Below are 13,465 nucleotides of genomic sequence, written 5' to 3' on the forward strand. Positions count from 1 at the left end.
GCCACTAAGAGTAAATTTTCTACTCTCTTGACTAATAGAAACTTCTGCCAACTATTCTGTGCAGAATCACCAGCCAATGCTAAAAAGAACAGTAGGCTAAGCTGTCATTCCTTTAATTTCTTTTCATTTAAAACTCATTAATATAAATAAATTTGAAGTAGTTAGGGATCTAGCCAACACTGAAACCCATGCAATTTTATTTACAATAAATATCTTGGTGCTACACACTCAACAGGACAATGCTTAACAGACTGTGATAAAGGTGATAAACACAAGCAGTGAGTATCAAGGAAGAGGAAGGCATCTGTAATCCATTCATCTTTAAAGAGAGGTAAAAAAAAAGGCAACACTGTTCCACACAGCAATTAAAATCTGAACAGTTGGAGGAATAAAGCAGGAAAAAAAAATCAAGTCAGGCCTGCAGAAAGGGAGAGAAAAAATAAAACAAACAAACAAACAAATAAACACTACCACAAAAATTCAAGCTCACAGGAAATATTTGATGCACTAGTCCTATTAATAGCATAAAAGTCACTGGCAGATACTATCACCCAGCATTTGTTAATTAACTGAAGATACACAGATACAAGGGGCTCGAAAGTACAAAGAACGACTGGGCTGCACAAACTGGCTCTTTGCAGAGAACACAGTGTGCTTCCTATGAGGATACAGCATCTAAATTAGCCAGCAGCACTTCCTGAGTCAAAGAAAACCTCCAGTTAAACAAATTTTAGAGTCCCCACCATGACCCATTCACTTTTTATGTGTGTATGCCTATGATTTTCCATGCAATGAGTAAAAAACAACCTGTCTGAAAGGCTTTTATAGAGAAAAACTCTAAAGCTTAGTGCATGTGAGTTTCTAGGAAAATGAACGACACACTTCTGTGAAAACAGAATTTCAAGGTATCAGCTTGGATTTCTATTTTAGTTTAGTTTGCAACCCATCAGCATTATTCTTAAACAGTATTTCTTCATGTAGAAGGATTCAAATAATTTTCTTTCTCATCACAGTCTCCACGAACCTAACAAATAAACCAATGTTGACATACCTAAGCCTAGGGATTTATTGCACATTGCACATATCTCTTCTGGAGACTTGTTGACAAATACTCAAACAGGGTCTGTGTCTTTGGCAAGATCCATGTGGTACATTTTTTCCCCCTGATCTGTGTCATCTGTCATACGAACAGGTAGCACAGTAATTCAGTAAAAGGAAAGAAACTAAAAGATGTTTCCACTCCTCTTTGCCCAGACTTATACATCACTATGTTAGTAACCACTTTCTGTCATTTCCTTCAGAAAATATTGTAATTCAGAAAAATGCCAAGCAACAGCAATAGGTCAGTTTAAATTGTAAATAATGGTTGACTTTGTTTCTAATTTTTTTTTCCACGCATATGACATTGCCTGCAATGTCTGGTTAAAGGATTTAATTTTGTTCAATAAAAGGACAAGAATTGAAAGTCAAAAGCTTTTAGAAATAAATTGGCATGCATGGGCTGCGGGAAGCTCTGCAAATACTGGGTATTTATAGACCCATTTTTTTCCTAGATTGAAAAGAGCAAATAAATTACAACAAACAATTTATTCAACACATGTTGTTGTTTGTTCATTTCCAGAATGTGAAAATAATCAGAAATTCATGAACAAATCTATCAATTATTTTAATAAATCCAATTACATGCATTCTAGTATTCACTGTGCTAACTGCTCTGCTTTGCAAAGAAGAGACAAGACTTACATAAATGGTACACTAGCTTTTTTTCCATAACAAGCAATCAGCCCTGAGTCAGCTAAGTTCAAAATTCACCTTCTGTTTCAATGGGACTACTCCTAAAATTAAATATGTGCTAAAATTTATTTTTTTTCCCAGAACAAGGCAACTTCATAAGTTAAGTGCATGCTGACCCCCCTTATGGATCACTGCTGTAGCAAGGTCTCTCATCCAATAACTTCAAGATGAAAAATGCACCATTTTCTTTTCCACTATTGAAGAAGCCTTTTCCCTCTGCTAAGGAAGGCCTTGTGGAACAAAGGACATTGAAGGCAGCAGGTGCAGTTTGAGAAATCACCACACACAACTGATATTTAGGGAAAACTCACTGTTAGTATTTGCCCAGGACTAACTGAAGCAGTGTATAAACCCTTCACATGAAGGGTATGAGTTTTATAAAATTCATGGAGTTTAGAGTAGTTGAGTTCTACATTTTAATAGTATTTCTGCAGCTATCCACTCAACCCACATTAGGGAAACAAGATGCAGCTTTCAATGTGACCAGAGTTTCTGAAAGTGTTATCAGAATTTCATGGGGGTAGAGGGGATCCCATCTCAGGATGCATAGATTATTCCTTAGTGGCAAAATTTTTAAATATGTTTCCTTCAAATTTTCATTCCACAGCAGGTATAATAAAGACCATGAGCTTCAATATTTTTGCTTTCCCTGTAGAAGTATTCTTAGTGCGGACACGTGCCATGCCCTCTTAGCCTCGAGGGACTATTTGGGTGTCTAAAATTAAATGCTTATGGGTGGAATGGCCCAATGTTCTATAGAAACAGCATAAGGAAGGCCTCTAAAAGTTCTTCCTGCAAGCCTAACTCTGCTCCTGCTGAAATGAACTTTGAAAAATTCAATCTTAGACCATTACCTAGGTCCTCTCATCCCAGGTGCTGCTGCTTTCCTCTGGCACTGTACCACATTGAGTACAGGCCAACTTTACAGCAGATTTCTGCCAGAAAAGATAGTTCCATACTTCTGCCTGAAAGGTTTTTCCTTTCATCAGTTTAGTTTGTGAGCTGGAAAGGGATTAGTTTTCAGGCAGGTCAGTTCTGGATCCAGCTCACCAGATGGCTACACAAACAAGGGTGGCAGAGAAAGGCAGGGAGTGGGAGGGTGCAGGATGCAGCCAGAGGTGATGAAGGCTTTTCAGTGCCAGCCTGCACTTTGCTTTCTGAAGGACATTTAAATGACCTGATAATTTCATTCTTCAGCTCCTAGAGAAGAGCTTCATATCTTCTAAAGGGTCAATATCAATGAGATTACATCTCTCCACTAATTTGGGGCCATTTAATTGCAACTTAAACTGCTAAGCATTGTCCTCTCAGGTTAGGACAGGTTCCTTTCACAGCCTGTCTTAAAGAACACATAACTGTTTCAGTATAGTGAGAACAGCATGATAGTGACCATGAGCTGCCCAAATACACCCAGCCTCCTTTAGAGGTGAGTCTTTACTAACATCTTCTGCCAGTGCAATTCAGTTGTGCCTGTAGTGACTCAAACTATGCATAAGGCCTGAAAAACAAGGCAAAACTGAAAATGAAAAATTTTGTCAAAAATGTATCTCAAAGAAGGCATCCAGATTCCTTTCATGAATATGTCAGCATTATAAATTCATAGTAACTTGTTAGTCAGTAGGGTGTCTGAATGATTAAAACCTTCTGGGCTTCGAAGCCATTTTCTCTGCAGGAATTTGTCAAATCCTGTTCAATTCACTATTGGGAGCACTTAAAATACAAATGATGTTACATACGGTCTGGTCACTGTAGATGCATTTCTGCCATTTTAATGAGTCTCCCTTCCAGACTACAAAATCAACACCATCCAGATGCAAAATCAACACCATCCATTGTAAGCAAACAATTGCATGCATGGTACATGTCCATTTAACAGCCATCCTTCCCTCAAGTACTACTGGTAAGTTGTATGGTTGGTACAATTTGGGTTCTATTTTGATAAAGTAACATTTTTTTCAAGGCAAGAGTGACAGAGAGATTTCTGCTACTTAAGCAGTAACAGATACTGAGGAAATTAGAAGATATCTCCAGGACAGAAACAGCATCATAAAGCTAAAACGAGCCAACACCTTGTCACCTACCTTGCGCTTGTTTGTTGGGCAAACATACAAATAGCTCAAAATAGTCTTCAGACCAACTTTATCATTCAGTTTCTCATATGTTGTCCCGTAATCTGTTGACCTACAATTCAAGAGAGATTCTTTTAAGTACAAACACTTAATCACAAAACCACAAGTCACTTGGCAGCTTTTCAATATAAGTCATGCTTTAAATAGCAGAATGGCTCTCCAGAGCTTTTTCAATGATTCGTGTAGTATATAATGATACTTAATTATATACACACAGCATCATGTGCGTGTTTACAATTTGCATTTAAATTAGATTAGGAAAAATTAAACCAGCATCTTTCCAAATCATCTTAAACATGCACAATAAGAAATGCTACATTCTGCATACAGAAGATAATGCTTGTCAGAAATGCCAAATAGCAGACAGCAAGAGACTAAGGTTATCAATTCATCATATACTCCAAGCTTAGACTAATTTTGTTAAGATGGCTCATCTCAACGTATTCCAAAGTAGCTTCTCTGACACTGACTAGCAGAAAGGATGGACACATGTGCTTTATTCTTGCTTTAAAAGCCACACTCAGTAGAGCAAATAAAATATTTCTGCAATGAGGGCTGCCCATAAAAACACTGACTACATGTCTTGGGGAAGAACAAAAGAAGTGAACAAATAAAGACTCCAGTGGTCCTGTAGGAGTTACTCTTAACATGTGCTGGAACAAAGATCAATCATCAGCCGAGGTTTTGTTCATTATGCAGTTCATGCTTGCCCAAATTCTGTCCCTGTATCCCAGGGATTTAAATAATCAGCCCAAACCAGTAGAGTTGGTGTCCATAAATTGCAGAAAAGGACTTGTATCTGGGTAACAGACATTCAAAAGAGTAACACATTCCTGTATCTCATCTGAAACGTGTACAAATGGACCTATATAGAACTTCACTTGCAAGCAGTAACATGAATTTCCCCTTTTGCTAACCACTCCAAAACCAGACATTCTGAAGTAAAATCTTGGCACCTATTATTTGCAGATTCTTTCCTATCAGGGCGACAGTGACTTAATTCACAAAGGCATTTAAGACCTGTAATAAATACTTACTCCTTTTTTTGGTGGAATATGGGAGTTGGAACATTTCTGAATCAAGTACCATACCTACATTCATATTATAGCTTCTGGGATTTCAGATTTTGCAATCAGTACATGAATAAAACAAGAAAGCAGCAGCTTAGGGTTTTATCCATGAAAGACAAATTGCACTAAAACGTGAATCTGCATTAAAGCTGAGTCTTTCTATTTAGGAACTCTATAGAAGTTTTGCACGTATCTGCCTGCTCATATAACAACTGGCCTATGATTTATGTCCATAGATTTCTCCTTTCCTCCAATAAACACACGCCCTCCTGTGTGCATGTGTGACCTTTGGTGTTTAGAACATTAACGTCAAGTTCTCATCTGCTGACTGATCTTCCCCTTTATAAGGTCATCTCTCTCAGGAGCACATATAAACTAACTGAGCTATTTCCTCAGAGGACTGAGGAGCAGGATATTGTTCTGGTTGTTTCTGTTGCTGAATATTTCAGAGATGCTCCAGCATCCAGGTGAGGGGATCCACAGCAGGATGCTGAACACAGCCTGGCCCAAGGACTGCAGCTTCCCTTTGTTACCTTGCCCCATCTCACCACCCAGTCTTATCAAAAATCAGTATTTCTGCTGCTCTCTGCCTAAACCCCAAAAGGTACCCTTTGTGAAGTTTGAGCTGACAAAGACATGCAAAGATAGTAAGGACTAAATCTGACCCGCTGAGTAAGGAAAAATATATTAACAAAATAATGCTGCTGCTTCTTATACCAGTGACAATGAATTCAAAATGGGATCCTTCAAAAGGAGACAGGAGCAAAGAAAATCTGAGACATAAAACTTGCTTTGAAATTGTTCAAGAAAGGCAGCCAGTACCCCTGCCACAACACAGACAAACTTGTGTCAACAGCCTACTGCAAATGGTAATTTCAGAATTGCCAGCCACTTCTTACTTCAAATCTCTAGGCAATTGTTTTGCATTCACAGCTTTATTTACAGGTAACACTCTATACAGATGGAAGCGTGTGCCTCTGTCAACATCCATAAAAGAAACCGAAAGATTTAAAAGCTTAGAAAAACATCTTTTTTATTTTTTTTATTTTTCAGATGAACGAATTCACAAGCAATCGAAGGAGCTACTATTAGATCTTTCTCTCATTATTGTGTTCTAAACTGACAAGAGCCAGTCCTTCTACCTTCCCATTTACCAGTTTTTTCTTTTGTACCACTTGACAATTACCCTTAATTTTAATGGGGTGGGGAATGTTACACATACAACAGCACATAGGCATCTATAACTGTTTTAACACAAAGAAATGGTAATATATATATTTGCAGAGCAGTGGGAACAAAGAATTACGTTAAAGGAAACACTGCATACATGGGAAGTCTCTGTTGGGAGCCAACCCAGGCATATCACCAACCTCCATTTGTCTTATTTCTGTATTATATATATATATATGTATGTATGTATGTGTATATAAGCAGGCACTGATTAGCAGCCTAGATAACAAGCTTTGTTTGTCTTATTAAATGGGTGTATAAAGCAGCATGAGACTCCCTAACCCATAAAAACACATCAGCCATTGGAGGGCCCAGGAAGGCAGCCTAACCTGGCAGAGCTGCAGAAGACAGCTGCATCTCAGCAGGGTGTAGGCACTAATGAAAGAGTAGGATCAACAAATTCAATCCCAGTTATCTGAAGGGGAAAGGATATGCAGCAACCAACATCTCCACCTTTTGTGTGGAAGGCTGCTCCTCTGAAGTTCTGCAGAGAGAAATCAGATTTAGTCCATGTGTCCACGAGCAAGCAAATGCCCGGAGAAATCATTGTAAAGGTCTTAAACCCAGGGCCTGTAGAGCTGAAAAGACAAAAATAAACTATGTCTTCTAAATAGCTACAGATAATGGAATAACTGTATGCAAATGAGTGAACATTTTATTGTGCCTCGTGTAGACACATGTGACACAACGGCATCTCAAATTGTTTGGGGGGAGAAGGAGGATGTGAGTGGTACATTGTGGATGCCACTGAAATGCAGATTTGACAGTAGAGGAATAATATTCAGAAAATAAAAGTATTTAGACTCAATTCTGAACTTCACACCTGTCCCACCATATTAGTTGTAATTGTTCTTAAATCTCAAATTTTACCACTAGATGCTTAAAGTCTGACTCCCTGTTTTTCAGTAAAGTGGAAAACAATGCAAGAAGATAAACATTTTCATAATAGCTAGCTCTTTTCACAGTATAAAAATGTACCAAAAAATGTGGGATTGAAGTTCTGGCTTTCCCAGTAATAAATTAAACAAAACTAGAAACATGTAGAATAATTTCTGTTTTGCAAACTATTTGCAGGAAAGCTGACATTTAAATAACTTCATTATTATTCATTGACAGGGCTTTTCCCTCTCCTCCCGTCAGGGTAAATGACATTTCTATTACAGTATTATAATAAACTGCTGCACATTTTAAATAAAGTCACTGAATTCCATTAGTCCACCTACTGTCATGAATATATCTCAATCCATTCCTACCGATATTTCACAATTATAATAGGCATTCTGAATCAACCAGCAATATGAACCCTATGGAAATTTTCTTCTTTCTCAAGAAGCACAGACTGACATTCAGAGTACTGTCAGTTTGAATATATAGATTAAATAAATTCCCTAGCAAGTTGCTGTTTTCTCCTTTGTTACAATTTAAGGTTGCCTGTAGTTATTTTACATAAGATGCTGAAGACTTGAAGAATCTAATAGTTGAGCATTTGGTCAGAAGGGATTTTTTTTTTTTTTTTGGGCATCAGTATCTTTCTGGAACACTCCATGAGAAAAAAGAAAACCATTACTTGCAGACTTTAAGCTGTCTCACATCTCCTGCTTATTGAGTACAGCTTTCTTCCCGTGTTAACAGATTAAGTTACTTGTTATAACACATCATTAAGAAGCAATCACTTTAATTGACATAATTTTTTTCTTTTCCCACCAGTTATGCCTGGTTTTCCCATATTAACCTGACTGCTTCCCCCACATCCACCATGAGAACGCTGCATTTCATGTCCTTATCCCCCTCTTTCCTCCACAGTTGAATTTGATGCTCTGACCATGGTGTGAGTGGCAGCCAGCCCTGGGAGGCAGGACCAGAAGCAGCTGCAGTGTGGTCTGAGAGCAGCAGAGCAGGGCAGCCTGTCCTGACCAGGAGCACTGTGAGAGATGGGCTCTGGCCTTTTTCTCCTTCTGCACATGGATTTAGCCCTGGCACAGCCCAGGCATTTTTAAGTTAAGCAATGACTATTAGATCTCGTGTTCCAACTTTGCACATAACTGAGTTTGCCACCTGGTTTGCCTCCAAAGGGAAGGGCCAGGCGAGCACAAGATTTTCCAGTTGCTATCGAATTAATCTCTACAAGAGCAGATTTTTGGAAAGAAGCCTTTCAGATCACAGAAGGCAGAACAGTGGAGCCACAGGCTGTACTTATGAAAGGCTTTCTTTCAAACAAACAAGTTTTTGAACAAAATGAATAATTAAGACATTAAAAATGATCTTTCATGTCTGAATGCAAAAAATACTGGAGCTGGTAATTCTGGAGCAGGTTTGTATTCCCGTAGGAAATACAAAAAAAAGCCTGTTTGTAAACTGCTGTAGAGCTGTTGACTTTCACATTCTTTTTTTCTGGGGAGACTTTGAGGTGCTATTCCTTCATCCCTTAAATTGAAACTCTTTACTTTGGTTTCATAGCCAGGTTGTAAAGTTTCCCATTGATTTTTGCCATACTACCATGTTTCACAAAAGCTAGTAATGTCAAAGTCTTCTTCAACAGCTACCCATTTATGTTCACATGTTCCTCCTGTTAAGCCCTTCACAAGGCATTGATAGATATCACTTCTGGTAGAATGCCTCTTTTGATTTAACTCCTTCATGTGCAACCCTGGTATTTTTTCCAGAAAGTAATAATGCCTGATCTCAATTTCTCAGGGTGAAACTTGTTTATTTTTTTTTTTTTTAATCTCATTGTTTTCATAGAAAGTTACTCTTGCTTTGCAAATTACCTTGCTTCACTGGGACACTTCTTTCCACTTTCTGTCTTTCTAATTCGTTGTATAAATAATTCCCCAAGTGTTTGCACATTTCTAATGGGATCTGTTTGCTTAGCTCATGGAGACTGACACATTTTGAAGGGAGATTTACAATTCCACCTGGAAGAGCAATTACAAGACGTAAACACCTAAGTTCTGTGTCCTTGGACAGAGTGTCCATATAGAAAGAGCTTCATAAGAGTATTGTAAGACTTTGGTTCAAGAGGGCAGTGGTCTGACAGCAATGACAAAGCCAATGCTGGTCAGTATTTCTTTAAGTATCTGTAACTGCACATGACACAACATTTAAGCATTCAAATTTATCCAGCCAGGTTGAAATTAAACTTACAGACATATCCAGGGTTAAGAAAAATATTTCAAAACTCAAGGGACCCGCATGCTTCACTCCCTAAGTGAGCACATCTCTGATTACTTTTTTCTCATGAGGCCCTCAGCAGGCTGGAAAATAGTGCTGTTCCCAGTGCCTAAGTGGAAACAGAGGGAAAGACTAGATAACTAATCCTACATTTGAAGGAAGTCTGTGACAGAGCCAAATTCAAGTCCCTTCAGGCTCCACCATCTTCCCATTCCATCCTGACAGTTTTAAATTTTCTGGAGTTTTGTGAGTGCAAATAAGGATTGGAAAAAGTCTTGCTATCAATGACAAAAGGATGAAGTACAAAATTAAAAAAAAATTAAATAGGCATTTTAGAACAGATTTAAACCTCCATTTTGAAAATATTTTCTTCCAGTCTGTGGGCTGTAGGTTTTACTAGAAATTAAGTCATAAATTTCTGAGTTTAATGAAATGTGTTTTTCTTCCCCTCGTGGAAAGAATATTCTCATCATAAAATAAAGTTTCCCACCTGCAGAAGCCACCAAAAAGACTTGGAGAAGGAATAAAAGAATTACAAAGAAACAATAGGAAACTATTAAATTGACATTTCTCTGCATAATCAGTTAAAGTAATTCAATTTTCTTTTCATTTTCAATCATCTTCTATTTAGAGTAATCTAAATGAACAGAAACCTACACACTCAAATTTCTTGTAATTTTTGGCTTAATATAGTTCAGCTGATTATTGCTATAAATAATTTAAAGATGTGACAAGCAGGAAAAGTAGCTCACATTTTATCATCCAATCCCCAGTCTACATATTGTGTTGGATAATTTTTCAAAATATTACCCAATTCAGAAAGAAATCAAAGAGGGCAGTGAGAGAGCCATATGATCATCTGTAGGTGACACTTATGAACTGCTTGTTTCTCCTTCAAGTAATGGTTCAAGAAAAATTTGCCTTCCATGCTGTTTCAGTGGAGAATTAGAAACTCAGGTTACCAACCCATGGAAGCAGAGAATACTTGTTCCTCTGTCAAGGTTAACAAGAATTTGTTCAATTGCTTCAGAAGTCATGGGACAATGGCAGTGGGAATATTCCAACAGGAGACAAGATATGTTGTATGGAATAAAAGGAAATTGTGTGATCAGGGTGAGGTTGTTTCTCACTCTTGTCTGTGTCAGCTGAAAGGTGAAGGAAATGGGCAATTAAACATGCAAGAGTTCTCAGCTGGACAAGACAGAAGAGCAAGTCCACTCATACCATACTGCACAGCATTAGGCAGCAGCAAGCCTTATGGCTGTTAAATGCAAGGACAGGGAAAAGAAGAATTGTCCTAATAAACAGGGTAGCACACAAATGAGAACCATTATCCTGGTTCTGGCAGGGACAGAGTTCATTTCTCCTTAGCAGCTGGTCCAGTGTTCTGGTTTGGATTCGGCATGAGAACAATGTCAGCACACAAACGTCTTGGTTATTCCTGAGTGAGCCTATGCTAAGTCAAGGACTGGTTAGTGCTGGTAAGAAAGTGCACAAAAAGCTGAGAGGAAGCACAGACAGAACAGCTGACCCAAAGGATATTTAGGGATATATGACCAGCTGGCCAAAAGGTTATTTTAACCATCATGCCAGTTTATATAAACCGGGAGAGTTACCTGGAAGAGAGGTCAGTCACAGTCTGGGAACGATCTGGTGTTAGCAGGTGGTGATCAATGGTATTGTGCATCACTTGTTTTTCTCGGGTTTTACCTCTCCCTCCCCTCACTCCCTTTAATTGCTGTATTTTACTTTGTTTCAGTAAGTTTTCTTGTCTTGAGGGATGAGTTTGGGGGTTTTATTTCTGATTCTCCTCCCTATCCAACTGGGATGGGGGGTGCCTCACTGCCAGCTGGGGTTAAACCACCTGGCTGGCAGGACTGGAAGTTGACAAAGTCTCTGCAATTGCCCAAGCATGAGGCTCTAAGTCTTGTAATTGCTTTTTTTATCACATGAAAGCTTGGACAATGGTGCTGAATGGGCTTAAGTACTCCTGTCCTGAGACCAGAACGATCCACCTGAATTGATCTGCACTGCCCTTGCCGTGATGCAAACCTTGTCTCTGAACTGCTAAAGACTGTCTGATTTCTATTCTGCTAAAGCATAGCGTTCTTTGCAGAGATCAATCACACCTGTACAAGCCATGGTGAACAACCCTTAGAACAAACTAATCCATGTTGTTCGCTCAGCTTCTTCTTGGAGACACCTGGGAAATTCACTGGAAAAGAAAACCTAGGGAGGAAATAGTCTGTGGCATAGATAATCAATAGTGCGGAATCAAAAATATAATGGGGTAAAGCTAAAGCACCAATGTAGATGTGGTGAAACGTGTATTCCATTGCATAATTCCTCTTCAGATCCTCCTATTTTATCAAACTAGCCATGGAACAGCATAATTCAGAACAAACTTTCATGTGAAAAAAATAGAGACATTCTATGTTTGTAAGATGTCATTAAACGACTTTTTAAACACCAGTTTCTGATGCCATTGCTTTTTATAGCAGAAGTAACATTCTACTGTATTGTGGAAAAGGGCTTTTTATCTTCAGGCTTCAGAGACATTGCTGCATAAAGGTTGGATACCCAAAGAAAAGAGCAACATCAAATATTTTAGCCTGAAAAAAGATCAAATTTGGATTAGATGGGAATGATGCACTTTTCCCCTCCTCCCTTTTACAGCTTCTCTAATTTTAGATGTCTGTCTCATCTTGTTAGATCAGTAAACCCCCTTTAACTGCACAGTGTAATGGTTTCTCATGTCAGCAGGCTAAGAACAGAAGATTCTGGCAGTTGATAAAATCCATATTCAGATTCCCCACTCCTCTGCCTGCTGATCAGAGATCAGATCCTGATCACACTCTCCTTTAAATCCAAACTATCTACTGTGTAGATGCACCACCAGAAACATGGAACTGGATAGCTTCGATGATCAATTTGCCCTTGCTTGGAAGCAACTGCTTCCAGGAGATCAGAAGGATCTTTTCTGTCAGAATGCGAGACATGAAGATTTTTATTTCAAGTGTACAATTACTGAGCTTTTGTGTGAAAAATAATGCACTGAGATTTGACTGGACTCTGTTCTGGTGTTCTGGAAGTGTTCCCAAGGCACTGTTTTGCAGGAATGGACTGTAAATTCACTATTTGCTATGGGCAGCTCCATTCTGGGGGCTCAGCTACACTCTGGAACCCCTCTCTGCAGTGCTAAATGACCACCTGCAGGATTAGCTCTGGGATAGGGGATAGAATGTCAAGAGCAGAGGACTTTGGAAAATTAACTGTGGAGTTACCACCTATTTTGCCTGGTTACCAGACTCCCAGCAAAGCTGGTGTTTGCCACTAAGGGGAAAGAACTGGGTGTTCCCTCTCCATTGCTCGAGCAGCAGGGAGGGTGACTTTCCAGAACTTTCCCTCTCAAATTCTCTTTCAGCTTCTCACCTCCCTGTGGCCTCAAAGACTCATCTCCCGTCCCTCACTGACTGAAGCAGCAGAAGTCAAGAGAAGTGGGGAGGTTGGCAATCACAACCCCTTCTGTTCTAACCCAGCTCAGTGAGAAACAAAGGAAGAGCCATCAAAGCAAGACCTCCACTTGACCCTCTCAGTGAAAGGCTCAAGAGGCTGGATCAAGCGGTGCTCTGGCTGAAACATCAGTGCCATCTCCCACTCTGTGAGTCATTTTGTGCCACAGCATCTGGATGCATGTGGGAAGGACCAGGAACTCCACTAATTTTTGGCAGCTAATTAATATACACCAAAAGTATAATAACAAATACATACCAAAAGCTGACAGGTTATTGATGCTCGCTCATCTGATGGTGTGTATGACCCAAACATTTTCTCTTTGCCGTCACGCACTTTTCCATTTGCCATCACAGCATTATTTTCAATGAGAGACCCCAAAGAAAGGAATGAAGGTTTATTGACAACAGGCTTTTTCCTTGTTATCTTAAGGGAATTTTGGGGGATGAGTGGAATAGAAGTGGAAGAGACCAGTCTGGAAGGTCTCCTTGTCCACCTGACTCATTTCTCAAAACAAACAGGCAGGGTAGGATGCAAATTGCTGCCCTTCCTTCATCA

General features: G+C 39.1%; 1 protein-coding gene across 2 annotated transcripts in view; it reads right to left on the minus strand.

Annotated features, from left to right (window-relative positions):
• SORCS1 (sortilin related VPS10 domain containing receptor 1) overlaps positions 1 to 13,465 on the minus strand; it is a 261,108-nt gene that overhangs the window by 140,344 nt on the left and 107,299 nt on the right. For both annotated transcript variants that reach the window (XM_058841926.1, XM_058841925.1), the window contains exon 3: positions 3,876 to 3,975. In XM_058841926.1, the coding sequence (XP_058697909.1) occupies positions 3,876 to 3,975 (100 nt within the window). The remainder of the gene's footprint in view (positions 1 to 3,875; positions 3,976 to 13,465) is intronic.

This window comes from Poecile atricapillus, chromosome 6, assembly GCF_030490865.1.
Source record: "Poecile atricapillus isolate bPoeAtr1 chromosome 6, bPoeAtr1.hap1, whole genome shotgun sequence".
Lineage (NCBI taxonomy): Eukaryota > Metazoa > Chordata > Aves > Passeriformes > Paridae > Poecile > Poecile atricapillus.